The 27,980-nt window shown below is 40.5% G+C and overlaps 4 protein-coding genes across 7 annotated transcripts; 1 reads left to right on the top strand and 3 right to left on the bottom strand.

The window, feature by feature from the left end:
* Positions 1-1,113: 1,113 nt before the first annotated feature.
* LOC126627399 (MA3 DOMAIN-CONTAINING TRANSLATION REGULATORY FACTOR 1-like) lies at positions 1,114-5,169 on the bottom strand. 2 transcript variants are annotated; one of them, XM_050296877.1, is made up of 4 exons: positions 4,830-5,169; positions 4,037-4,273; positions 3,288-3,382; positions 1,114-3,174 (listed from the first exon to the last, which is right to left on the bottom strand). In XM_050296877.1, exons 2-4 carry the CDS (start codon positions 4,254-4,256, stop codon positions 1,375-1,377), a joined length of 2,115 nt encoding a protein of 704 aa, XP_050152834.1. In that variant the 5' UTR covers positions 4,257-4,273; positions 4,830-5,169; the 3' UTR covers positions 1,114-1,374. The 2 variants fall into 2 exon arrangements, with proteins under 2 accessions (XP_050152834.1, XP_050152835.1); XM_050296878.1 differs by lacking the exon at positions 4,830-5,169 and adding an exon at positions 4,590-4,823.
* A 3,233-nt stretch (positions 5,170-8,402) lies between these two features.
* LOC126627397 (pentatricopeptide repeat-containing protein At5g50280, chloroplastic) lies at positions 8,403-12,036 on the bottom strand. 3 transcript variants are annotated; one of them, XR_007624993.1, is made up of 3 exons: positions 11,086-12,036; positions 9,106-10,635; positions 8,403-8,944 (listed from the first exon to the last, which is right to left on the bottom strand). XR_007624993.1 is itself a non-coding variant. In XM_050296876.1 (2 exons), exons 1-2 carry the CDS (start codon positions 11,940-11,942, stop codon positions 9,330-9,332), a joined length of 2,163 nt encoding a protein of 720 aa, XP_050152833.1. In that variant the 5' UTR covers positions 11,943-12,036; the 3' UTR covers positions 8,971-9,329. The 3 variants fall into 3 exon arrangements, 1 of the variants encoding a protein (XP_050152833.1); XR_007624992.1 differs by having other exon boundaries at positions 8,403-8,913; XM_050296876.1 differs by lacking the exon at positions 8,403-8,944 and having other exon boundaries at positions 8,971-10,635.
* Positions 12,037-13,275: 1,239 nt separating this feature from the next.
* LOC126627409 (uncharacterized) lies at positions 13,276-14,742 on the top strand. The gene has a single exon (XM_050296939.1). It carries the CDS (start codon positions 13,371-13,373, stop codon positions 14,517-14,519), a length of 1,149 nt encoding a protein of 382 aa, XP_050152896.1. The 5' UTR covers positions 13,276-13,370; the 3' UTR covers positions 14,520-14,742.
* Positions 14,670-19,307, bottom strand: LOC126627404 (probable Ufm1-specific protease). Its single transcript, XM_050296934.1, has 13 exons — positions 19,029-19,307; positions 18,559-18,921; positions 17,767-18,035; positions 17,547-17,634; positions 17,255-17,430; positions 16,610-16,700; positions 16,163-16,288; positions 15,997-16,044; positions 15,831-15,907; positions 15,553-15,641; positions 15,325-15,436; positions 15,137-15,239; positions 14,670-15,008 (listed from the first exon to the last, which is right to left on the bottom strand). The coding sequence occupies exons 1-13, from the start codon at positions 19,207-19,209 to the stop codon at positions 14,779-14,781; spliced, it is 1,953 nt and encodes a 650-aa protein (XP_050152891.1). The 5' UTR covers positions 19,210-19,307; the 3' UTR covers positions 14,670-14,778.
* Between the last annotated feature and the right edge of the window lie 8,673 nt (positions 19,308-27,980).

Raw genomic sequence — 27,980 nt, 5'->3', positions numbered from 1 at the left:
TGGCGATGATATGGATTGGTAGCAAACCCAGAAATCAACCTCACGATCTCAGTCTAAAGCCCAAATGTAAGCCTCCATTTCGCACCGTAGTTCAAACAAGAGCTCTCAATCCTTTTTGCAATCCCGAAAAAGAAAATCCATGGAGTCAATCACCACACCTGCAAACGGAGTCCACTCGTCGTTCTCCTTCCCTACTCTTCCCGTTCCACAGTTCCTTGGAATCAGCCGATTCTAAAATACTGAGGGCTGGTTTAGTACTGCTATGCTTTGAAAAAAATCTACTTTTGTTATGCTGTGAAAATAAGCTCATTTTTTGTGCTTCACGTTTTCAGTTTTTTTTTTCATCTAAAACTGTGAAAATAGGTATTTACCAAACATATTTTTGAGCTTAGATTTTTTTTATACCTATTTTTTTTATAAAAACAACTCAGTACCAAGTACTGAAACCCAAATCGTTCCACCAATCCTCAATTAAAAGGTACCCAACAAAGGCAACTATGGAAGAGAACTACATCAGATGGCCAAGATGGGGTTTACCAGTCGGCTATGGAAGTATGAAAAAATGGATTCGCAAGAGCAGTCCCTTCGATTCGAATTCAGAAAAGAGAGAGAGAAAAAAATCAGAAGTCCATAAAGAAGGGGCCAGGTTAATATGAATTTCTTTTTATCAATTATTTATACGTAATTTAAAATATATAATAAAAAATTTGATAAAAAATAGTTTTATAAAATAACAGTTAATTTGACCTATCGAATGGAGAACAAAATTTTAAAAAATATCAAAATACCACATAAGCTATTAAAATCAAATTTTATGTTTAAAATCTAACATCTCCGTCAAACTAAACGCTCTTCTTCGACAAAAAAAAACCTAAACGCTCTTCCAAAAAACCCTAGTAGAAGAATGTGGCTAATCCGTGGGATGTTCCGACCACAGAACAAATCGATGAATGAGATGCATTGGTATTTGCCGGCCAGCCGAAGGACTGTCAAAATCCGGCAGTCCAACGCACCGTTGTATAGAATACGCGGTTACATTGCAGAATTCCGATCACAACTCAGAAGGCAGTCAACGTAAACAAAAAGCAGCAGCTTTATACATGGGCAGTAGGATCGCTATAATCTCCTCGACTAAATTAACCATTAATAACACAAAATAAACATCTGAGAACAAATCTAAATATCATCCCAATACCCACATCCGCCTTTCAAAAGAGTTGCAGAAAAAACACGAATTTAAACAGTACAGAGAGGGAGAGAGAGAGAGAGAGGGAGAGGGGGAGAGAGAGAGCTCATGGCCAACAACATTACATGAGAGAGAAGCAACCAAAAAACATGTGTTCCTTCTCAAGAAGCTGCAGAGCCTGGGTTGGGTTAGTGCGAGCCATCCGCAGCAGGTGATCCGAAGGCAGGGAGGAGCCACCCCTTCTCCTGCGCCTGATCCACGTAGAAGCTGAACTTCTCTCTCGCGTTTGGAATGTCAAGAGCCAGATCATCTAGCCCATCCTTGACTCGGGTGAAGCCTTTAGTCATCTGGTTGATTGTGATCAGTCCTTCACTGAAGCACTCCTGAAGCAGGTCTAGCATTCTGTCGTTCTTCTTTTCCATGGCCATGACCAGTGCCTTCTTCACCACCTCATGGTTGAAGAAGGGCATCCCTAGATCCCGAATGCACTGGCAGGCTTCGCTCAGAACGCCCCCACTCTCAAACTCCTCTAGCAGCTTTGCTATCTTGTCCTTCGCATCCTCCACAGCCCAGCCAGTCCCGCCTCCCCAACATCTCAGGAGCCTCTCGCCAGCATGACGAGCAGAAGTCAGAGACTGAGCTGATCGAACAGTCTCACTTCCACTGCTATTTGGTGGCAACTTGCTGCCAATTTCTTCCAAATTCAGAGGAGCTAAAACATCATCAATTACAGCCCTTGCCAGGAAAAGAGCAAGCTCGTTCGAAGCATCCAAAATGTCCAATTCTGTATCCTCTGCAGATTCCAGAAGCAAGACAAAGCCATTAACTATGTCCTCGGTTGAAAAGATCTCAATGTGAAGGGCAGAAAGCAAAACAGATGCCATTTCCTTTTCACGGTTCTTGCGATCCATTGCAAGGGTGATCAGCTTCTTCAAGAATAGTGGATTATATTGAGGTACCCCAAGATCTTCAAGGCTCCGGATCAGTTCTGGGATATCATCTGAGAGAAAATATTCATGGATTATGGGCACAATCTCTTTCTTGTACCGCCTCACTTTTTCATCTTCAACTTGTGCATCACCATCTTCATTCGATGATTTCAAAAAGGAAGCATCAAGCCAACCTCCATTTGTCGCCTCGAGTACCAGGGACTGGAACAAGCTGACTGCTGACGGAATGTCAAGAGCAAGGTCGTCAAGGCTCTCTACCAATCGAGAAAAGCCCTTTACCATTTGACTAGAACTAATCAGGCCTTCTTCAGCTGCTTCCTTTAACAGCTTAATTACTAGCGGTTCAGCTGTTTGAATCTCCATGGCAAGAACCAAAGCCCTCTTCACAACCTCATGATGAAAGAATGGAACACCTAACTCCCTTATGCACCTACAAGCCTCAGAAGTGTCTCCACTTTCCACGTATTCCCTCAGTAGACCAGCAATTTTTTTCTTCACCTCTTCAACAGTAATGTGGGTGCTACCACCCCACCTCCTTTCCACAAGTTCTGCATGGTGTGGAGCTGAAAGATAGCTCTTCTCAGCAGTCTGGATTACTTGAACGCCCTTTGAAGATTCTGGGAGTGCCTTCTTTGCCCTGGTGCAGAAGGCTGGGGGAAGGATGTCATCAACCACTGCACGAGCAAGAAACAAAGCGAGGATGTCTACTGCATCCGGTATGTCCACTGCGAGGTCATCAGCAGATTCAAGAAGGATGAAAAATCCATCTTTAATCTGGGGAGGACTAATGACATCAGCATACAAAGATGAAAGCAAAACCGAAGCCATTTCTTTCTCCTTATCATGCCTATCCAAGGCAATGGAAACAAGTCGCTTAATGAAGTAAGAATGATATTGACTTGAGCCTAGTTCTTTGAGGTCAGATGCAGCCACTGCCACATCACCAGTGCTGAAGTATTCCTCGATGATGGAAACGACAGCTTTCTTGTATTCATCCAAGGGATCTGTGACAGTTGACTCAACAAGTTGATATGGTTCCTGATGAAACCAGAGTACTTAGATTAGAAATCAGAATTTTCAATCTACCTTATCAGACACAGAGAGTAATAAATATAGGACACATATATACACTAAACTCGAAAATTTATTACCTCGCCACTGTCATAGTTAGGGTCATTGCGATCAAGAGTGGCTTCGCCATCAGTGTCAAGAAGTTTTCCCCACGTGCCCTTTCCACCACCTCCCTCTGTTGCCATAAGACAAAGACGAGAAATCAGTCCCACCAACAAAATACCAGAAATAGCTAATTTTAATAACCACCTACAATATCATCGATTCAGCACAACCGAACAACATCAAATCAAAAGTTAAAACTCACAGAGCTATAAAGAAAAGAATTTTAAAACTGACCAAATCTAAGTACTACCTTGGTTTGAATTAATCAGTCACGAATTTTACTCACTTCAATCAAACCCTATCAACAGCTAAGTTAAGCTACACACGTAGTAGCTTAATAGAAGAACAACAATTCAAAATCATGCACGAGATGCATATTTTTGCATAGTGTAACTAAGTTTCACTGCACCATCATGGTTCATGACTTCAGCTACTACAGCAATCTCGCTGATAATATGCATGAGATGTACACCGTTATAGAAGGTAAAGTCCTGGTTCGTGTAAAACCAGAGTAGCAATAATTTACTTAAAAGGTTAAAAATTCAATTGATATATGCATACAAATTCTTATAAGGCCGACAATAATATAACAAGAGTCGCAGAGATAACGAAGCAAAGGGGCGACTGGACAACTAGAGATATTAATAAAACCATAAACATCATTACGTAGTGGTAAGCTGAAACAAAATCAAACCAAATCACAAAGTGCCGGATGGGGACTTACCCTTCTTTACTCGCACGAACTTCCCTGAGTGTGACCGGCGTACATGCCTCGCAGCTATCCCAGCTGTTGGTGCCTTCCCACCAGCAGGGGCTTTTACATGGTGTTCAGACAGAAAAGATGTAGGGGATTTCGGTGATGACGACAAAACCTCCACATTCTGGCTGGCAATTTTTAACATCTCCCTCTGCTCATTCGTCAGAAATCCCTCACTCGAGGCCATTTACCCAGCCAAAAGTCCTACATGAATATTAATATTTAGTAAAAATGCAGATTATTCGATCTTCGGAATTACTTTCAAATTGATCACTCTAGCTTCCACTGTTCTTCCATTAACTAAAACCGAAAACCCAAGTGAAAACAAATTCACCTACAGGAAAGGATTTTCATTTACCTAAGCAATATTAAACTAATCAAATATCAGAAACGAATTTACCTAAGCAAATATTTAACAAATCAAATATTGAAAACGGATTAAGCAAGCATTAACTACACATAAAAATTATAGCTAAACACTGTTTGCCTACAAAAAAAGGGAAGCAAATTGAAGAAATACACAAGAAAAATGCAGCATCAGACACGGTAAAGCACAGATTTCACTTTTCCGAGCCCCAAACAATGCGAAAACCAAACACCAAATGCATCATCTTCCTTTCCTTTTCCCGTATTTTCTCAGCATCCAAACACCACCGACGTACACAGCAATAAAACAATCCACTCAGTGATGCTGTATGCATACGAAGTCGGAAGAGCGGCGAATCAGTTTCTTCCCGCAAACAAAAAATTCGAAAATAACCTGTACGTATACGAAGTCGGAAGGGCGGCAAATCTATTTCTTCTGTGCTTGGCCCGGATCTCGAGCCAAGAACAGGAGAAGCAATCGGATATCCAAATCTCAGAGCTCCGGAGTCCCACTGGAAGAGCCGAAAAGCCCGAAACGGCGGGAGAGAAGTGCTAGACCGGAAACGAAACGACGACAATCTGATGGATCGGCGGGTCGGGGTTGGTCCGGGTTTATCAGAAAGCGGCGGAGGTGGATCCGAATCTGTGAGTGAGTGTCGGAGACTCAATCGGTTAGAGATTTGTAGAGAGAGAAAGTGAGGAGAGAGAGAGGAAATGGATGAGATTGAAAGTGTAGGGAAGCGGAGGGTTTTATAGGGAGGCTACGGTTTCGAGGACACGTCATCACTGTTGGGGGGGAGGGTTTTGGGTTATATGCAATAGGGCGGTCCACGTGGCCTTCCCGCTAAAGCCAGCATGAACTGTTTTGGCCCTATCTTTTGCTTCCACCCGACTCCGGTCTAACCCGGTTTAGGGTTTCGGTTTGGGATATCGCGCGGAATTTACGCTTCTGCCCTGTTTTTTGTCGTTTTGTCCTAATGAGGTTTATCTTTGTTCCCAAGGAATTTGTTTTATGAAAAAATTGTCTTAATCTGACGCATTAAATTTTGTTTTGTGTTTAAGTAAATAGTTAAACCACTTACTCGTACAAAGTCTTTAACCATTTAGGAGTCAATTACTGTGAACTTTTGGAATGGTTAGGTCTTTAACTCGACATTGATAGAATAGTTATTTTTGGAGATGATTTTGCATACTATTTTCGTCTTTTGATTCTCTTTTTGATTTGTTAAATCCAGAGCATGAACGAACATAAATGTGGAGGACGAGAAAAAGAGTGGAAACTTGAGAAACTTTACACAAATTAGGCAATCTAACACGTTTTAGTAAGCAAATTTTGGCAGCACTTCACACAAGCTGCTTCAATAGAGCACTTCGCACTGTGCTGGTGGCTATCACTTTGCTAGCACACACTTAACACATGTAGCTTCAGCTGAGCACTTTGCACCGTATTGGTAGTTGCCACTTTGTCGAAGGTAAGCCTGATCATTTAAAACAATTCCTTGTATCTAGTGAAAGTTGTCACTAGTTTGTTGGAGGACGTTTCTGCTTTCTGTAGTTTGATTGGATGACTCATGAGTTCTTTTGGTGTAGCTTGTCATGGTCCCATAGAGGGTCATCACTTGGCTCACAATCCATGGCCAAAATGGGTCATGGGCTGTTAATTTAGAGCAACTCCATCCCTACAGATTGTCCCACCAATTGAGTGATTGAATCCTACAACCCTTCCAAAATCTGCTCCAAGCCAAGCTAATTGCCCAATCTATTGAGTGGGCCCATCTCTCATGGATCAAGCAATCGAGTGAGATTTGGCATGAAGCCTTGCTTGAAGCGATCTAACGTCAGGTAAAGTTAGCCTATTGTCAGCCACGTTATATATTTTTTTATGTCAAGTGCGTGGTCTTCACGTGCAAGTGGGGAGAGTGAGTTGACCAAAAAGTTTCAGTAGGACCTACACTCAGGTGCACTCAGTTTTTGTTCCAACGTGGGTTGTTGGATTTCTTATATCTAACGGTCCATATTGATCTGCTTTTTTTAAATTTGAAAAAAAAAATTGAAAAAGGTTCATCCCACTTGGCACAACCTATGATGTTGGATTGCAAAAAATTATAATCCAACGGTCTATATCATTCATTTGAATAACATTAAAAAATTATTAAAAAAACACAGAAAAATGGAAAAAAAAATGGGAGCTTTACTTGTAGAGACACAAATATATATCATATTTCACACAACTTCACACCTTTTAAAACATTACAAAGAGGACAAAAAACCCAATAACAAAAAACCAAGCCAAACCCAAAAAGAAACGAATCAACTATAACCGTTAATAAATGGCCACGTTAGCCACTACATGACAAAAATCATTAAAACCAACCAGTTTCTTCCCATTTTCCATTCAATACCCGCGTTCCTCTTCCCTAAACCTATCATTTCAAATTTCCTCTCACACAAAAGATACATTCCCAGACAAAAAACCCTAAAATCTCCATAGTTTCATAAACTTTTAAGCTGGATTTTCAGTGATTCACAAAGTTTAGCCGGATTTCCAGAAAGATCAGTGTTTCAAAGGTTTTCCTACTACTCAAAATCGTCTTTTTGAATGATTATAATTCAAACTCTGTAACAAACGAATGCATTATCAAGTGTTTTTGCACTTGATTTTGCAAAAGAAAACTGTAAAAAAATGCATGCATTATCAAGTGTTTTTTGCACTTGATTTTACCAAAAAATTCAATGTTCCAGTTCGTGAAAAACCAATTTCAGTGTTTTAGATGTTTCAGGCTTTTTTAGTTTATATGTATACTGTTTGTCAAACATCTGAATAAGAAAATGAATATGTGTCTAAATTTTGTGAGTAAAAACATTAACCATCTATCTTCGATGCTACACTTTGAACTGATGCTACACTTTGAACTAATGTTGCACTTTGTTAATTAATTTTGGTTTTACTTTCTGTTTGTAAATTGGTTTTGCATAATTATGCATCTACGTTGTACAAATGCTGCACTTTGTAAATTAATTCTGATTCTACATTCTGTTTGTTAATTGATTCTTAAACATCTGAAAAAGAAAATGAATATGCATTTAAATTTTGTGAGCAAAAGCATTAACCGTCTAGCTTCGATGCTGCACTTTGAATTGATGTTGCACTTTGAATTGATGCTGTACTTTGAACTGATGCTGCTCTTTGTAAATTAATTATGGTTCTACTCTCCATTTGTAAATTGGTTATGCACAATTATGCATCTACATTGTGCATTAGCAACCAACTTTGCATCTACCTTTTTTGCTAAGTGATGCTGCATCTACTTATGTAGTTTGATTGGCTGACTCATGAGTTCTTTTGGTGCAGCTTGTCATGGTCCAATAAAGGGTCATCACTTGGCTCGCAATCCATGGCCAAAGTGGGTCATGGGCTGTTAATTTAGAGCAACTCCACCCCTACAAATTGCCCCCACCTATTGAGTGATTGAATCCTACAACCCTTCCAAAATCTACTCCAGCCTAATCCAATTGCCTCATCTATTAAGTGGGCCCATCTCCCACAGATCAAGCAGTCGAGCGAGATTGGCATGAAGCCTTGCTTGAAGCAATCTGACGTCAGGTAAAGTCAGCCTATTGTCAGCCACGTTATAATTTTTTTTACGTCAGGTGCGTGGTCTTCACGCGCAAGTGGGGAAAGTGAGCTAACCAAAAAGTGTTAGTGGGACCTGCGCTCAGGCGCACTCAGTTTCTGTTCCAATGTGGGTCGTTGGATTTCTTAGATCCGACGGTCCATATTGATCTGCTTTTTTAAATTCAGAAAAAATAAAAAATCATAAAAAAGGTTCATCCCACGTGGCACAACCTGGGATTTTGGATTGCCAAAAATTGTAATCCAAGGGTCTGTATCATTCATTTCAAAAACATTAAAAAATGATTTAAAAAACACAGACAAATGGAAAAACAAAAAAGAAAATTAAGAAAATTCGAAATTAAATATAATATTTTATTATTAATGAAAAAAATAAATTTTTAAAGTCAATTGCCCGAGCAATTCATTTGCAGAGTAGAGCTACCCTCGGATGATTACTGTTCACTAAGACAATAATCGCCAATTGTCCAATAGCCCGAGCAATTATCGCTCTAAGAGTAAAGTTGCTCTTAGGGCCGGTCAGCCCAGTTCGTTGGGTTTGAACTCTGGCCGGGCCCCACCCAATGGTGACCCATATTAGGTGATGATTCTTCAGCATCAAGGCATACAAAAAGATATTGCAACTGGATTTTGGAACAAATGCCGACTCTGTGGATAGAGTTTGGATATTATCCTCTTGAAGACTGAAAAGGCCTCCGGCTTCAACAGCCAACCCGAGCAAAGAAGTGGACCTGGGAAGGGAAACCATCCGGAACTTGTGCACTAGGAAGAACAACAAATCTGTAAGCCGACTATTCCTCAACGGTTTTCAGTCAGCTCACTCCTGAGCCTTGCAGCCGAAGTTCTAAAACATGCAAAAGCAAAGAGGCTCATAACTACAGGATAATACAAGAACAAGAAATCCATGAGAGCTGAATGAGATGTATGCTCAAATAACAACATTTTCTCAGTACAAATAGATTGTAGACTAGTACAGGGGACTGGGGAAGCAAAAGAACTTTTTCCCTTACATCGACATATGAACAGATATGCTTACCTAGTTGTATCAACGGAGACTGGCCTGCATCAGCTGCAGCCAATCTTCTTGTTTCGTGAAGGATCACGCAGATCTTGTAGAGAATTTCACCCTAACAACTTCGGTGTGGAGGTGCTTTTTTCAAATTTCCAACTTAGGCAGTCCAGACACGAAACAACTACTATCTCATAACCTTTCTGAAAGTTTTGAAAGAAATGCAGAAAGTGATAAGCTGAAGATTGATATCACTCTGAGTTATCGGTTCTGACATAACGCTTGTTCTTGTTCTTCCAGAACTCATCTTTCTTTCCCTTCTTTTTAACTTTCAACAAACCCATTTTGCTATTAATTATACCAAGTATAGCACTCTTGTCCTTTTTGTTCTTCCGTGCAGCCTTCACATCCAAAATTGACCTAAGCTTCTCATAAGACCTGGCATCTGGCACTTGTCCATTTTTTACCATTTGCTTGTGGTAGAAAAATGCTCGTCTGAAATCACGAACACGAACATAGGCATAAATCATGGTCGAGTAAGTTACAGAATCAGGTTTTAACTTGAGAGCTGCCATCTCTTTCAACAGCTGTGGCAACTTTGAGTGTTGCCCTCCCCGTGCATACGCATTCATCAGCATATTATATGTCATCACAGTTGGCTGCAAGCCTACATTACCAAATTCGGAAATCACATCTCTTGCTTCCACATAGTGCCCTTGTTTGGCAAATCCATCGAGAAGAGTGTTGTATGTCACCTTAGTCCCCACAATCTTCTCTTTGATCATCAGTTTCCAAATTTTCATCAACATCTGCGCGTCACCAGCACGCCTAAATGCATCCAGTATAGCAGTATAGGTTTCTATGGAGGGCTTTAGTCCTTCTTTTTGCATGTTTTCGAATGCAATGTAAGCCTTCTCATGCCAGCCGCTGACTGAAAACGCGTGAATAAGAGCTGTATAAGAATGTGATGTTGGACGAATACCAACCTTCTTCATCCTCAAAAAAGCATCCGCAGCCATATCACTCATCTTCTTCTGCCTCCCATATGCACTGATAAGACAAGTATAGGATTTGACATTTGGCTTTAGTCCCATATCCTGCATTTCGACCAGCAGCTTCTCAACAATCTCCGGCTCCATTTTTCTGCTGTATGCACTCATTAGAACATTGAAGGTGGCAGCTGTTGGTTTAATCCCTTTTGATTTCATCTCGGCAAAGAGACCTTCAGCTTCTTCAACTTGGTTTGAATTACAGAAGGCATCCATTAAAGTGTTATACACAATGGCGTTTGATGAGACCCCTTTCTTCTCCATTTCTACTTGAATGATAAGGGCTTCTCTCTTCAACCCCTCATCACAGAATGATTTTATAAGAGCACCTAAAACTTCTTGACTCCATCTGACACCTTTCCTGTTCATTCTCTCGAAGAACTGCCATGAATCTTTTGCACTACGTCCAACTTTTCTCATGACAGTAATCATGATTGAACATGTCACATGATCCGGAAGGGTATTATTTGCTTCCATAGTCACATACACCTTCCAAGCGTCATCGTACCTGAAAAAAAGTCAGTAAATATTATCAAATGAATTCTAGCAAGTTACTTTATCTTTTGCAAGCATCAACAACAACTTTCCCAAAATTTTTGTTCTTTCAACTAATAATCAAACAACTTGGATTAAGAACATAATGCAAGTAGCACGAAGGCATTGCCTCGGGTCCACTGAAACATGCATAAAATCCCAACAATTCAAACTTCCAGTAACTCATCATATAACACCCTACTCAGACAACTACCAACAAAAGTTCTATGTGCATCGATATTGTCAAAAATGCTTCTACAATATGTTGGTACATTGTGAGATCAGTACATTTTCGATGATATATCAATGGTCCGTTCTTCTCATAGTCAGACTACAATTACTAATATCACTACAAATTGACCGAAAAGCGAAATCTAAACTTCCAAACGGCAAAATAAAACACAATTATCAAAGCATTTCATACCTCTTGGAGCACATTAAGCCCGAAATTGCAGCATTATACACATGAACATCCCAGAACTCCTTCTTGGCCGGTAAATTCCTAAACAAAATCATCAACTTATCCCCCATTCCAGCTCTCCCCAGCATCGGAAACAAAACCGAACACGCCCGAGGCGTAACGAGAGACGGCTCCTGCAAACCCATCCACTCAAAGAAATACAAGCAACCCACCAATAACCCCTCCTCACCCATCACCTCCAATATTTTCACACACTCTTTCTCCCCAACCCTTCCTTCGAAACCCCCCAAAGCCTCTCCCAACGTCAAATTCTGCGGCAAAGTCCTTGCCTTTTGCAGAATCTCTTGGACAATTCCCTCAGGCGATGCATTTGAACCAAATTTGATTGGACCAACTTGTTTCTGTTCTCCGAGCAGTTTTTTGACGCCGATTTCGGGTTCCGATTCGTCTGCGAGGTGGGTACCGTCAGCCAAACGCCAAGCGGAGCGGCGGTTCTTTTGGAGAGAGAACTTGCCTTCGCGCTCAGGGTCTTGGGTTGAAGTGCGGGACTTGAAGAATCTGAGAATTGGGTCATCTGGGTCCTCCTCCTCTTCTTCATCTTCTTCGAGTGCTGGTGGCTCTTCTGTTTCTTCTTCAGTTTCGTCTTCGTCTTCTTCCTCTTGGTTTTGAAGAAAGGGGAGGAAAATGGGGGCGGAGGAGAGAGAGGAGGGAGTGGGCGGAGCTGAGTAGAGAGAGAAGAGTCTGAGGTTTTTGGAGAATACGAAGAGGCAGGGTTTTGGGAAGTGGTGGTTTGGTGGAGGGTGGCTGCGGGAGGAGGGAAGTGACGGAGGAGGAGAGAGTTGGTGGCGGATGAGAGCCATGGTTTGGCGCCTTTTGGATAAGCTGCTGCTAGCTTTTGCTACTAGCAACAGCACTATCTCCTGGGAAACGAGGGATTAGACGGTGCGTTTTGCGGTTTGGGGCAATCTCAGAAGGAGTATGGGTTGACGTGTAATTTGGGCTTTAAAAGTCAAAATCCCAAATTTGCATGATGTGTGGGCTTTAAAGAATTTAGGAATTTATTTACACCAAATAGTGTAATTAGGACACTCATCACCCCTATTTTTACCCAAAATTTTCAATTTTACCGTACTATGGTCTAGTGGTATTCCTGATCTTAAGTTCGATTTTTACGAAAAGCGGATTTGAACCACATTTTAAAATTTTGTTCCACCCAAAAACGTACCTTGTTTGTTGAAAAAATAAAAAGTACTTTATTTGAAGTGCTAATAACCATTATTTTTGAGTAAAAATTCTAACCAAGTTTTAACAAATTGAATTAAACGATGAAATTTATTTGAGAACTGTAACCGGAAGCCCCCATCCCTTCATATGTTTCTCTTTCCGTGACCGACCATTTCCGTCAAGTTTCTGTCAACGAAAACATTAACGGTTATCCTTCACTCAAATTTTTTACAGAACAATGCTTGGTTACTTAAAAATGAGTAAGAACTCCTATTCAAAACTCTTAGTGTTTTAATCCTAGAGCTTTGTGCTTATGATCATAATCATTCATACTATGAATCACACTGTAAAGATCATCTCTGAAAAAATAAATTAAAAATAAGGTCATTTAGTCAATTTATTGTAGCAAATACATAGATGATTCGTAATGCTTTTACCAATACCGTTCATTTGTTTTTAAACAGTTTGATTACTAAATGACCTTAGTTTTAATTGATTTTTTACAAAGACGATCTTTATAGAGTGATTTATAAAATGAATGGTTCTGATTATAAAAACGAAGTTTTATAAATTGACAACAAACAATTTTGAGAAATTTTAAGTAAGAGTTCCTATTCATTTTTGAGTAGCCAAATATTGTTGTTTCTTACCAACCTTATTTGCCTATATGATTAGTAAAAATTATTTTATTTTAAAAAATCAAATAAACTAGAAGAGAAAAATTAAAATTTTATTCCATAAACCATGTAAAAAGAAATCCTCCTCACAAAAACCATAGATTTTTTTGTGTCACCAAACATGAACGGTAATTATGTGTCACATCCCTCTATCTTTTTTTATTAATAATATATTACGTATGTGCCTATTATATGACTTAATCGAACTCTTATTTTTTTAATACAAAAATATCGATGTTCTCAAATAAAAAAATAAAAAAATAAGAAAATCTCCACAAAACCCCTACTCTACCACCGTCTCAACGTTCTAGAACACACAAATATCGGTCAGTAATTACACCATCCCAAAAACCTCCGTCTTGATTCGATTTGCTTCCAATCTCTTCAATGGAACCAGATCTTCCGTCGCGATCCAATCGCAAGCGCCCCATCCCTGAGCTCTCCGACTCCGATTCCGATTCCGACAGACCCACGGCGGAAAGGAAGGTTAAGTTTCCCAAGGGGAAGAAGGCGAAACGGGAAGACGAACCCGTGAAGATACGCAGAGCCGACGAGGACGACGACGACGAGATCGGGGGTGAGTTTCCGGACCCCCGTTTCGCCGCCAAAGAGCGCGAGAAGCGGCGGCGGTTCGGGGACGACGGGATCGGCGACGATGTCTCCGCCGCGGAAGTCGCGTACGGCGAGGAATTGGATTACGACAACTTCGTGGACGACGGGATTCAGATGGACCCTTTCAACTTAGAGAAGGAGAGGAAAGAGGGGTATTTCGATGCCGAGGGGAATTTCGTGGAGTATGCCGAGGGGAATCGCGTGAAGGATGCTTGGCTTGATAGTGTTGAAGCTGGGGTTACGAAATTACATGTTCCCAAGCCGAAAACCGAAGATGATGCGGCGGATTTGCCACCGGAAGATGAAGATATTGGGAAGATTAAGAGGCGCATTGCCGACGTGCTCGAGGAAGGCGAAACGGTGTTGCGGGCTCTGAGGAGGTTGAAGGGGGACAAGAAGGTGAAGATGTCACCGGAGACGAAGAGGGTTTTCGACCAGCTGACTGAGGACGCTGTGACGCTGATGGACAAGCACGGGGAGTACGATGTGAATCATGAGAAGAAGGAGATTTTCGAAAGGGAGGCTCAAGGGTACGAGACTTTAGCTAGGGCAAGACTCGAAGGCATCCCGGCCGCGCCAGTTGGGAATGATAACAATGGTGGTGAATCTGCTGGAGATGGATATGATATGTTTGGTGAGGATGATGATGAAGAAGATGCTAATGCTGCTGCTAGACCCTCGGATTCTAACGGAGCAGGAGCCGGTTCGTCTGAAGGGCAGAATGATTATGTGTTTGATGAGAATTCGGGGTACTATTACAGCAGCAGTTTGGGGTACTATTACGATCCATCCACAGGACTCTTTTGCTCTGCTGCATCTGGGGTTTGGTACTCATACAATGAGGAGACTGGCGCGTATGATGAAGTTCCTCACCACGATCAGGCTGCTTCTGCTGCGGCCGCCACCACCACCGGTGTGAATTGAAGAGGATGAAAGAGATTTGCTGCTGCGGAACGTTGTATTATCTGCACTTGTTGATAGGTTAGAATTTAGATGTCAAATCGCTGTTGACTTCTATTGTATTTTTCTTGCATAACAAGGAAGATTTTAGACATGATTAGCATAATTTCAAAATTAGTGCTTAAACATGATCGTTTTGTATAGATTAAATACCTGTTGCTGCTTAATGTGATGCTACATTTCATAACAGGGTGTATAGATTCGATGATGATTTTTGTATAGATCAAACCATATTAGGCCTCTGTGGAAGCAGAAGATTATAGAACTTATCATGCAAAAAGAAACTCTTTCCCTTGCTATCGACAGCCTTTTTCCACCCGCACCATCCGCCATTTACAATTTTCTTGTGTTCGTCACTGCCTGTGTAGTGAGGATCGAGTATTAGGAACGCGCAATCTCCGCTTGCTTCGTTGTAATCAACTCCCAATAGCGTATATGCCAGAACTCCACCACCTGCATTTATATATCGAATCATAAGAGGTTATCATTTCGTGTTTCATCAATTGTTTCTGCAAAATATCATACCATCTTTAATCCAGAGAAGCGTCAAGTTTACGGGACGGGGAAGAAGTAGAACTAACCAATCATAATAGGTGTTCCTTGAGTCTCGAAGTGTAAGGCCAGCTCTCGACATTTTTCGGGAAGCTCAGCACCAGATCGGACATTCATGACTTTGCAACTAACCTGTTCAATACAAGAAACTAATCTCGTTAAACTCCGGTGCGTTTTATTTGAGAAATTCTCAGTAAACCACATTGATGGTACTTACACCCAATAGCTTGTCCAGGACAAAGCTCAACTCGATGGCGCCAATCCATTCGTGTGACCCGATGAAAGAAGGATCTTTATCACCAATCTCTACAAGTGCCTGCTGTATTTCCCTAATATTACTTTGGCTAGTCAGATGAAATTATATGATGCCGATATGAGGTGTTGGAAAAGAAAGCGAAACAATTAACCAAGGCAAAGCAAATCCTGTGCTTGGTACATCTTTTACCTATGAGAAGGAACTTGTACGGATGTGTAGTGTTGGAGTCTGAACCATGAAATGATCGTTTGTAGAGAGCGATAAGCACAACCCCAACCCTAGCAAGGAAATGAAACAACAGTTGACATAACTGAATTTCAAACTCATAGAAGGCCAAGACGGGCACTCCGGGAAATGAACTATTAGACGGCTTTAATTCAATCATAATGAAAATTCAACCTAACTGCAGCTTAATGTATATTCTCGACAAGATATTACGAATACTAGGTATAGAGATCGCTCATTACCGAATCATTAAAGGCATCTTGTAGATAATGGTAGTATTCATAAGAGCCTTGCACCAAAGACACACTGCCCCCAGAAACTGCATAACGACATAAGATTATCAAGCAAAATCCCGCTAATAGAAGGCAGGGAAAGGGAATAAACAAAGAAACAAGAGCAGACACCAACCGCCACTGCTTGGAATCCCAACGTGTACATCTTTGAGCAAACTAGAACCTGAAATTACCATAGAATTGTATCAAAATAGTTATTACCAACAAAAAAACCAAAGAAAAAGGAAACGTTTCTTTATGGAGACGGGATGACGTTGCCTATTCAATGGAAAATGGTTTACCTTTCCACTTTGCATCACTCCTTACAACATCCCTCGATGTAGAGAAATCGAGAGCGTTGGCAATTCTTAGAAGAGGACGATCAAAAGGTAAACCCAGTCTTAAGTGTAAAGATTTTCTAACTTCAACTGCAGAAAGCAATGGCAAGATTAAGAAAACTAATTCCAAGAGAAAATTACAAAAGAAACTTGTATAAGCTTCCTCTCTAAAAATCTATCCATCTAAGAAATAATACTACCTTTACCACATTCACAAACACTGAAGCAAAAGCAACTTTTTAATCATAAAAGAGATGTGAGTGTTTATTTTGATGATAAAAAAGAACAATCTCTAAGTTTTCTGTGAGGAGCCCGAGCCACTTAACAGCATCTTAACCTTTTTGTTTTAAGACTAGTACTCTTTCAAAAGTAGATTGTTTGGAAGAAAATTTGATCTTTGCCACTGCGTACCTTGCTTCATTTCTGTTTCCCCATAGTTGAGTTCATAGACAACAGTGATCGGATGCAGAACACCAGGAGGGCTAAAGTGATATGGATGTAGCTGCAAATGCAACAAACAAAATAGTTACTTGAAGTTTGATCTGGCTGTTCTGATAATCATTAATCACTGTACTAGCTTTTTATTCAATATTTCTGTGAGCGGGCATCAGATGCTACGGAATGTCCAGACAAAGCTTAAGGTTTTCGAGCATGTGCACATATGTGCTAGTCCATAATTATATGATATGGGAGCACAAGCACAGTGTAAATTTCAAATAAAGAAAATTGCACAGTGGAATGAGGATAATGCCAATTAGACTGGACCTTTTCATACATAAAGAAGAAAAGAAACTAGTTTCTTAGTAAAAAGAACTTGGTAAACCCAAAGTGTGAATTTTAAGGGTTCACAATCAACAATTGGCCTTCTGCCAGATGATGTCTTTATGAATTACAGTAGCAGAAAGCATGCACATGGAAAGAGAGCGTGGAACAGAAATTACTCGCTTGTACTAGAATTAATCTTGTGTTTCTGAATTTTCTGGTTGAATTAGTATTTAGATGGATAGTAAGAACGAGAGATCCATATGATATTATACAAGAAATGGTTTGCCTTACCTGAGGATGTTGTGCTAAGAGGTTGGGTAGGACTGTATTTCCCACTAAATTAAACTGATCAATCAACCCCGGGATCAATAACTTTGAAACTGCATGCTTCAGTGGGAGACCCTTGGCTGAATAGCAGAGCACTTCTAGCTTAAAATCGACCACCAAAACTTTGGCTTCTTCCAAAGCTGAAACCACACAATTTAAATTCCATTAAACTGAGTACAAATATAATCTCCACTAGAAAGCTTCATATTTGAAAATGTATATCTGTACCTCATATGATTAAGAGTGCAAGCAATACCTGGAAAATATTCTGCAACGGGTGCCGTAGATTTTTCTGACTTATCCGAACTATTCAGCAGAATGCTTACTTGGATTCTATCTGCATGCTAAGCAGGAAAGATATTCAAAAACTGAATTCTAATATTTACTGTTATTGCTAAAAGAAGATTTAAACAAACTACCAAGGGAAAAATTACAAGATCTCAAATAAGCAATCAATCACTTTCACTTTGTCCTACCTCAACAGAATATACCGGTGCACCTTTTTTACTTTCTAAACAGAAGTGGGAACATGACAAAAGACCAGCCTCAGAATCTTGGGCGCTTTCTCCCGCAAGTTTGACATTTGAGAGATCTGTGTCAAAATCCAAATCTACACCGCGGAGGATGACAGGTTGGGGTACTTCGGCAGATGTTTTGCTTAATGCTTCTACCAAGTACGCAGCCTTTGGATCTTTGAATTTTGCAATAACTGCTTCAGTTGCATGCCGAAACATCTTTTCTGAATCTAATACAATAGTACACAAGAAATGAACACCATTCAAATCAATTTGCAATAAAGCACATGGATCTCTTCATCCAAAAGGCAGAGTTAAACCGCGGCTAAATTTTATCCAATTGCAAGTATGAAATCAGAAATGAATGAGAAGGCCTTTGGGAAAAAAAAAGTGACTATGAACAAATCCAGCTACATTCTCGTCAATAGACACTACACAAAGCCTTTGTTTTTAAAGCGGTCAACTATAGTATAGTTAGTCTATGAATCTACCCTTCTACCACACACCAGCGTTCCACCACCCCGAAAAAGTCACTGCAATCTATCTAGACTCGCACAATATAATGCTTCAGAAATCGTTATGCTTTCATTTTAGCGAGTAAAAGCTCCCGTCAGTAGCTCATTCATCCACAAGCAAACCAAATCACAGTACCAAACATAACAAACAACCAAGCCTGAACCACCACCAATGCTCAATCAAATTTCCAAATGAAACTACACAACTCTACGAAAAAACACCAACCGAAAAACTTACCCTTTGGCTTGTTAACTGGATAATAGATTGGCAGCTTAAACGGAAGCTCACACCGGAGCAGACAGCCCCTCTCCCAAACATACTTTTCAGGATGACCATCATACAACACATTCACAGCTTCAAAGCTGGTCAAGCTCTCGGATTTCGACACGAAAAACTGAATGTCGCCGCCACTACAATCCGCAACACCACCAATTACTTGTCGACTATCCAATTTTTTTCCATTTTCTCTGCGGAGCAGCTTCCGCAGCCTTCGTGCCGCAGCAATTGCCTCGCCGGCGGCGCTCATTCCATCACCGGAATTTGCAACGACCAATGCTCCGATCACCTCGAATCCTTTCAACAGTAATGTCCGAAGCTCTTCTGCTCAGATTACGAAAACTAATCAAAATTCGAACTGCAAATGCCCGAAAGCACTAAATTTATTCAATTTCTTCGATTTCCTCGCGAAACAAACAGAATTCCGGTACCTGATTCTCTGCGGTAGTCGGGAGAGGAGGAATCGGTGTGGATGCATCTGACGGTGGAGACGACGGTGTGTGGCGGGAAAAATGGGGATCCAATCAGCCATTGGAGGCCCGGTTCGTTCTTGTCAAGGACGAGCTTAGGGCATAGAACTCGAACGCTTGTACTCTCGTTTACGTTCTCCATTCACTCTGACTGTGAGCTTTGCTCAAACCAGAGCTGCTCTCGTCTTCCCGATTTCACTGCCTTCCGCCGTTTCGGAGAGGCCGAAACTTTGATAACTGAAAATCGGAGTGGATTTATGGGCCATTTGGGTCCAATAATTGTTCAATCGTTGTAATTTGGCCCATTGGCTTAGCGATTGGATCCAAGGGATTGTTTGAAATTGATCTGGAACCAAAAGCGATTTTTAATAATTAAATCAAAGAAGAATCGAGTGATAAACAAAATATATGTGTGGAACCATCTTCATTTCATTTTACTTTTTGAAATTTTGCACATCCAATTGCTCAAGCGCAATCACGTAAGCGAATCTCAACTGTTGATGCATTGTGAGACCTACGTGCATCAATAGTCAAGAACAAACAACCGTTACATCCTATAGGACTTCAATTTTTGAGCACCTAAAACCCCAAAAGTTTTTTTCTCCAAAGATTTAAATAAACTGAAAATATAACTTTAGCCCTTAAAACTTAATTTTCTCTACATAAAACCCGACATAGGTTTTTTACTTGAATAAAACACATTGACTAGATTCCACATCAACAAATTCATTAATTACGTTTGACTTTACACATTTAAAAATTCCGAATGCCTAAAACACCCCTATTTGAATTTTTTTTAAATTTATTGATAAACCATATTTGGATGTTTGATGTACATAATTAATGTCATGCAGATTGTAAGGAAGAATTAATGACTTTACAAAAAAAAAAACCACTAACGTTATAAACTCATTGCCTAATATATAATAACATAAAACATGTCTAATATATGTTATTATACATGCTTAATTAAGTCAATAAAATTATATTTTACATATTAATGTAGGTAAATTATTTCAGATACACATATATACATATATATATATGTAAAATTCATGTAAAATAATTGACCTACAAAAAATAAAATCATTTGATTCAAATAGTGCACCTACTATTAAAATTTTAAAATGTTAGATTGCTTTAAAAAAAATAATTTACCCAAGATATGTAAAATACATGAAAAATAATTTACCTACATAATAACAAACCTAATATATGCAAAATACAACCAAAATAATTTACCTACATAATAAAATGTGTCAAATATATACATATATATATATATATATATATATATATATATGATATTGATAAATACAAAATAAAATACCTACATAACAAAAGAATGCTATTTGATTCAAAATTAATTTACTTACAAAATAAAAGCAAGGTTATTTGATTCGAAGTTAATTTACCTATTATTTGTACATATCTTATAATAATAAAATGTGTCAAATACATGTGTTGATGCACAAAACCGGAGGTCTTGGAACAACGTAAATCCGACCGTGAATCTGCATGAAATGTATGTAACACAAGATGTATCGTGGTTCACCCCAAGGTTTGGGCTACGTCCACACTGATATTTGTATTTATCTGAGAGGTGAGGGAGAGAACCTCTGAATATGAGAGGGGATGTGAGAAGGGTGAGAAGGCTTAAGAAATGGCCTCGCCCTATTGTGAGGGTGATGAGTCCTTTTATAGAATAAGGGCTTCTCACTTATTACATATTTGCCCATTCCTTTATTACATAATTACATTTAAGTCCCCTGTGTATTTGTACGAGATCTAAATACAGAGGCCCTAAATATGGTATAAACAGTAGTCCCAGAAGTCTTTAGTCAAGAGAGTCTTTTGGCCGGAGACTTGCAATTCAGTCCATGTGTGAGCCGAAGTAACTAGATGTTGTCTTGAACTGATGCTTGATATGAGGCGGTGCTCAATCTGAAATGATGCTCAACTAGAAGTAGCACATGCTGCGAGGCTGCTCGGCTCGTGGCTTATGTTGCCTTGGTTGGCTCGGCTTGTGGCGTCGAAGGTGAGGGAATCCCTTTTATAGAATAAGGGCTCGCTCCTCAATACATGAATGATGGGCTAAAGTTGATGCTCTCTAATGATGGTGAGGGAATCCCTTTTATAGAATAAGGGCTCGTTCCTCAATACATAAATGATGGGCTAGAGTTGAGGGAGTCCCTTTTATAGAATAAGGGCTCGTTCCTCAGTAGGCGGCGATGCTCTCTAATGGTGGTGAGGGAGTCCCTTTTATAGAATAAGAGCTCACTTCTCAATACATAAGTGATGGGTTAGGAGTGATGCTCGCGGCGAGGCGATTGCTCAATTGGCGGCGTTGCTCTCTAATGATGGTGAGGGAGTCCCTTTTATAAAATAAGGGCTCGCTCCTCAGTACATGAATAATGGGTGCTCTCTAATGAAAGTGAGGGAGTCCCTTTTATAGAATAAGGACTCGCTTCTCAATACATAAGTAATGGGCTAAGTCCCCCAAATATTTTTCATGAGGCCTAGTTGAGGCTTAATATATGGTACATAATGTAGTCCCCCAAGTCTTCGGTCAATAGAGTCTGTTGGCTGGAGACTTCAAATTGAATCCATGTATGGGCCGAAGTGGCGGTTGTTCGGATGCGGTATTTATATACCCTGCACTGAAGCTTTGTAGGTGAAGCTTTGAAGTTAGAGCTCTGTAAATGAAGCTTTCGAAGCTGGAGCTTTTGTAAATTAAGCTTTTGAAGCTAGAGCTCTGTAAATGAAGCTTTTGAAGCTATAACTCTGTAAATGAAGCTTTTGAAGATAGAGCTCCGTAAATGAAGTTTTTGAAGCTGTTTGATATGAGTGATGCTCATGAATGTTTCTGTTGATTGACATGAGTGATGCTCATGGATGTTGTTATGAGTGATGCTCATGAATGTTGACATGAATAATGGTCATAAATGTTTATGTATGATTGTCGTGAGTGATGCTCATGAATGTTTATGTATGAATGACATGATTAATGCTCAAGTATAATTTGGAGTACTGGTCGTACTTTTGATCACCTGGTTGGTGGCATGAAGGAGAGTACGGGTTGTACATTTCATCACCGGGTTGGTGGCATGAATGGCTAGTTGCTAAATGATATTAGAGTACGAGTTGTACATTTCATCACCTGGTTGGTGGTAATAGCGGCAAGTTGCTGAATAATTTTGGAGTACTGGGCGTACTTTTGATCACCTGGTTGGTGGTAATAGCGGCAGGTTGCCGAATAATTGTGGAGTACTGGGCGTACTTTTGGTCTGGCTCTTTTGGGCATATGGGTATTCGCCCTCCACATGACATTGTAGCCCATTATTTTGGGCTTGCCGTTTTTTTTTTACCCTCTGATAGGGTTTATACAGATGTCTCCAAAAGATAAAAATAAATTACATCATTCTGGTGGGATGTTTATTCCTTGCTTTTGTTTTTTTGGTTTGCTTTTGCTTTTCCCACTCCATTTCTTTCTCTTTTCCTTTTGCTTTCCACTGCGTCTCTGTCTCTGTCTCTTGGCGAAACTAGAAGGCTAACTCCACTTGTTTTTCTTGGACAGCCTGGTCGTGCCCATCACTCATTCTTTTTCTTTTTCTTTTTTTCTCTTTTCCTTTTGCACCCCGCTATGTCTCTCCACCTCCCTGCAAACTTGCTTTTCCTTTTTCTTTTCTTAGCGCACTTCTTTCTGTCTCTCCATTTCTCCGGCAGCCCGACCCATGATTGAAGTCGTCGTCGTCGAAACCATCAACGCATCTGCATTGGTACCCGTCCGTCATCTCGACGAGCTTTACTCGAGTACCCGTGGCATTCGGATCACAATCACAGAATCCCTTAAGTCTTCATCCCAACTCCACCGTTTCGAAATCCAACGAGAGCGGCGACTCCCCATCCGACTGAACCGAAATCGACCCGAAGGACCTGCATCTGAAACAGGCAGATGATGTTATCGACGCTGGACCTGCAGCTTTCTAAATTGAAACTGCTTCTGAACGAAATCGACGGGAATGATACAGCTGTTTTGCGACGCCGAGCAATTCTGGAGAATGAGGCTGTTATTCCAAGTCGGGTCGAAGTTTGGGCTGAAAAGTCCGATCACGGATTCGAATTGTTTCTTCACCGTGATTGTGAAACAGGGGAGCGAGCAGGAACGAGCATATCAGGACGAAGACGCCAGTGGAAAACCCTATAATGAGGGCGGTTCTTCTTGGGATTTTGTGAATCGGCTGAGTCAACTCAAAGCCGTGGATATTTTCTACACTGCTCTGCCCGAGCGCCCTCGTGGGTGGCGAAGCTTCGTGAACATGAGTTGCGCCGAAAAAAAGGATCTTGTCCGGTTGCATTCCTTATTCACAGTCTCGCCGCAGAGGCTTGGGTTCCAAGAGAAGGACGAAGCACCGAACCGCAGCAGAGTCAGAGTGACGGGGATTGCGCCAGTGAGGTTGTTTGTGGAGACATTGAACGTTTGGAGTGTGGTCTGGTTTAGAGGCGGGACCGGTCCACTGAATGTCTGTCCGGTAAATAGTCGTATTGACAGAAAAAACTGTACGGCAGTGGCATTGGAAGAGAATGGAAGGGCGCCGTGTAAATCCGCTTTGGATTTGAAGGCAACGAGGGCGAGAGCGTCGGGTGGGAGTGATGGTTGCGTGCCTGAAGGCCTATAGGAAATAACAGTGGAGGTGGAGAGTGAGAGAAGAAGTAAAAAGATGTGCCATTTCTTGAAAATTGTTGGAGAAACGGAGCATAGCTGTCTGTGTCTCTGTGTGTTTTGCAGATTCATGGCGGAGGTGAAAAAATAAAAGAAAACCGACATAGTTTTTTGTGTCGATTCCCACAGACGGCACCAAATGTTGATGCACAAAATCAGTGAGGACTTTGGTACAACAGAAAATGTTAAGTTTGTGACCTTCGCTAGATTGCTCCGATCACTAGTGTGGATAAGTATGTAAATGGATAGGGACAGGGAAGCAAACATAAGATGTACGTGGTTCACCCAGATTGGCTACGTCCACGGAGTAGAGGAGTTCTCATTAATTGTGAAGGGTTTACACAAGTATATAGGTTCAAGCTCTCATTTAGTGAGTACTAGTGAATGATTTAGTACAAATGACATTAGGAAATATTGTGAGAGAATGATCTCTATTTATAGAAGAGAGTTTCTAGTTTCATTCTGACATTGACACGTGTCGTGTTGTGATTGGCTTCTGATGTTAACACGTGTCGCGTTATGATTGGCTTTTGATATCGACACGTGTCGCGTTGTGATTGGCCTTCTGGTTGTAGGGAAACTCTTCTGGGTTCTTGACGGTATAACGTTGACCGGTGCTTAGTAGTTTCGAGATTGGTCAAGTATGGTATAAGCACTGCTCCCCTAAGTTCCCGAGTGAGGGAAGCTCCTCGGTTGGGGACTTGCAAGATCCAAGCCATTGAGTAATCACGAAACTTCTAAGTACCAAAGTGTGGTATCATTTTCACTTGCCTTATCTGTCTCATACGTAGATGTGGCATCTTCTCTGGAAGTACTTTTCCTCCATCCAGGGGTGGTATCTTTAACTGATGAAGATGCACAAGGTAATGTATCAATTTCACTTGAAGCTTACTTGTAGTTTCGGGCTTGGTCAAGTGCGATACAAAGTGGTACAACTCACTTTCGTACCACCAACCAAGTGATGAAAGCAACTCACCATTCATTCCACCTACCAGAAGACGAGTGGTACAACTTGTACATGTGAACTCCTAGCATTCACAAATAATAAAAAACCCTTAAGCTTGACAACTCAACTAAGGGAGCACTTATGCCCAACAAGAGTTATAGTCACCAATAAAGTCTTATTGCAAGCCAACAAAAACTTCAGTGCATGGCATACGAAGATTAAGTTATTCAGCCCTCTTGCATTTGCTTCAAACATTTCCCCTTTGTAACAATGCAAACACTACAACTTGTAGAAAGCTTTACACACTCTTGATCAAGACAGTGTGAAGCAAAACCAATTTATGGTGCCAACAAGAGTTTCATCAATGGAGGGCAACCACAATTCTCAAAAGCTTCACACACTCTTGATCAAGACAGTGTGAAGCAAAACCAATTTATGGTGCCAACAAGAGCTTCATCAAAGGAGTTCAACCACAATTCTCAAAAGCTTCACACATTCTTGATCAAGACAGTGTGAAGCAAAACCACAACACGCCTTGATTCTAGGATCGGGGTGTGTCAGCCAGGAACCTTTTCACTCCAAAAAATAACATACTACTTTCCAAACGGTCTGATGAGTTGGCTGTTAAGGATTTTCTGGCTCTCAGTGTTCAGTGTGCAGGTTCTATGTCTAATATGGCCTAACGCCTATTTGCTCGAACCCGCCAAGTTGAATCATTGGCGGCTAAAGTGATAAGTCTCAAATAGGAGATAAGAGGGCTCAAGCATGAGAATAAAAAATGGAAAGGCTCGCACATGACCATGCTACAAACATGAAGAGGAAGCTCGACCAGCTGCAGGAATCTGATGGTCAGATTTTACTTGATCATCAGAGGTTTGTGGGTTTGTTCCAAAGGCATTGCCTTCGTCTTCTGGGGCTGTACCGCGTAATGAAGCTCCAAATGATCAACCTTCAGTGCCTCATCCTTTTGGGGTTCTGCCTAGTACTGAGGCTTCGAATAATCATCCTCTGGTGCCTCCTCTTTTTGGGGCTCTGTCGACTGCTGAGACTTCTCCTGAGCAACCTTTGTGAAAGCTCATTCTTGTTTGTTTATTTTGATTCATGTATATGTACATATTTGTAACTTATCGGAGATATCAATAAACAAGCTTTTCTTCATTTCAACGTATTGTATTAAATACACCAAGGCCTTCTTCACTACGTTGTTTGAATTTTTCCTTTTGTTGAAGCTTGTATGTTGAAGCTTTGTGAGTGAAGCATGTAGGTTGAGGTAGTGCTCCCTTAATTTCCCGAGTGAGGAAAACTTCTCGTTTGGAGACTTGAAAAATCCAAGTCACTGAGTGGTCGTCAGACTTCCGAGTATCAAGATGCAGTAGCATATGGTAGGAGTCCCTCAAGTCTCCGGTCGAGGGAGTTGATAAATGAGGCATTTCCTTTCTAAGTGGTAGCCCAAAACTCCTTCTTCATATATATTTGTTATGAAAGTTGTTAGGCCCAAAGAAGATGAGGCCTAGGCAATTTTTATTTATTTTTTTGAATTTTCTAATTTCTGAAAATAAATAAATAAATATATATATTTTTAAAGCTTTGTAAGTGAAGCTTTGGTGTTGAAGCTTTGGTGTTGAAGCTTTGTAGGTAAAGCTTTGAGGTTGAAGCTTTGTTGGGCACCATGAATTGATTTTGCTTCACACTATCTTAATCAAGATAGTGTGAAGCTTTTGTAGGTGAAGCTTTTGTGTTGAAGCTTTGTAGGTGAAGATTTTGTGGGTCAAGCTTTTGTGGGTCAAGTTTTTGTGGGTAAAGCTTTTGTAGGTCAAGCTTTTGTGGGTCAAGCTTTTGTAGGTGAAGCTTTTGTGGGTGAAGCTTTTGTGTTGAAGCTTTTGTTTGGAGTTGAAGCTTTGTAGGTGAAGCTTTGGAGTTGAAGCTTTTGTTGGGTACTATGAATTGATTTTGCTTCACACTATCTTGATCAAGATAGTGTGAAGCTTTTGAGAATTTGTAGTTGTCCTCCATTGATGAAGCTTTGTTGAATTTCCCAATTTTTTTTTTGGGAAACTAGAAATTTGAAAATGTGGGAGAGACAACATATACAAATTTTGCTTCCACACTGTTGAGCAAGAGATTGTGATGCAAGCCACACCTTGTAGTAGTCGAAGGTTTGGATGAACCATATAAATTGAATTTGCTTTGAAGGTCTGAGAATTGTAGTTGCCCTCCATTGGTGAAGTTTTTGTTGGCACCATAAATTGGTTTTGCTTCACACTGTCTTGATCAAGAGTGTGTGAAGCTTTTGAGAATTGTGGTTGCCCTCCATTGATGAAGCTCTTGTTGGCACCATAAATTGGTTTTGCTTCACACTGTCTTGATCAAGAGTGTGTGAAGCTTTTGAGAATTGTGGTTGAACTTCTTTGATGAAGCTCTTGTTGACACCATAAATTGGTTTTGCTTCACACTGTCTTGATCAAGAGCGTGTGAAGCTTTTGAGAATTATGGTTGTCCTCCATTGATGAAGCTCTTGCTGGCACCATAAATTGGTTTTGCTTCACACTGTCTTGATCAAGAATGTGTGAAGCTTTTGAGAATTGTGGTTGAACTCCTTTGATGAAGCTCTTGTTGGCACCATAAATTGGTTTTGCTTCACACTGTCTTGATCAAGAGTGTGTAAAGCTTTTGAGAATTGTGGTTGCCCTCCATTGATGAAGCTCTTGTTGGCACCATAAATTGGTTTTGCTTCACACTGTCTTGATCAAGAGTGTGTAAAGCTTTCTACAAGTTGTAGTGTTTGCATTGTTACAAAGGGGAAATGTTTGAAGCAGATGCAAGAGGGCTGAATAACTTAATCTTCGTATGCCATGCACTGAAGTTTTTGTTGGCTTGCAATAAGACTTTATTGGTGACTATAACTCTTGTTGGGCATAAGTGCTCCCTTAGTTGAGTTGTCAAGCTTAAGGGTTTTTTATTATTTGTGAATGCTAAGAGTTCACATGTACAAGTTGTACCACTCGTCTTCTGATAGGTGGAATGAATGGTGAGTTGCTTTCATCACTTGGTTGGTGGTACGAAGGTGAGTTGTACCACTTTGTATCGCACTTGACCAAGCCCGAAACTACAAGTAAGCTTCAAGTGAAATTGATACATTACCTTGTGCATCTTCATCAGTTAAAGATACCACCCCTGGATGGAGGAAAAGTACTTCCAGAGAAGATGTCACATCTACGTATGAGACAGATAAGGCAAGTGAAAA

Source organism: Malus sylvestris, chromosome 6 (assembly GCF_916048215.2).
Source record: "Malus sylvestris chromosome 6, drMalSylv7.2, whole genome shotgun sequence".
NCBI classification, from domain to species: domain Eukaryota; kingdom Viridiplantae; phylum Streptophyta; class Magnoliopsida; order Rosales; family Rosaceae; genus Malus; species Malus sylvestris.
Note: the sequence above shows the minus strand (reverse complement) of the source record. Positions and strands in the feature narration are given on the sequence as shown.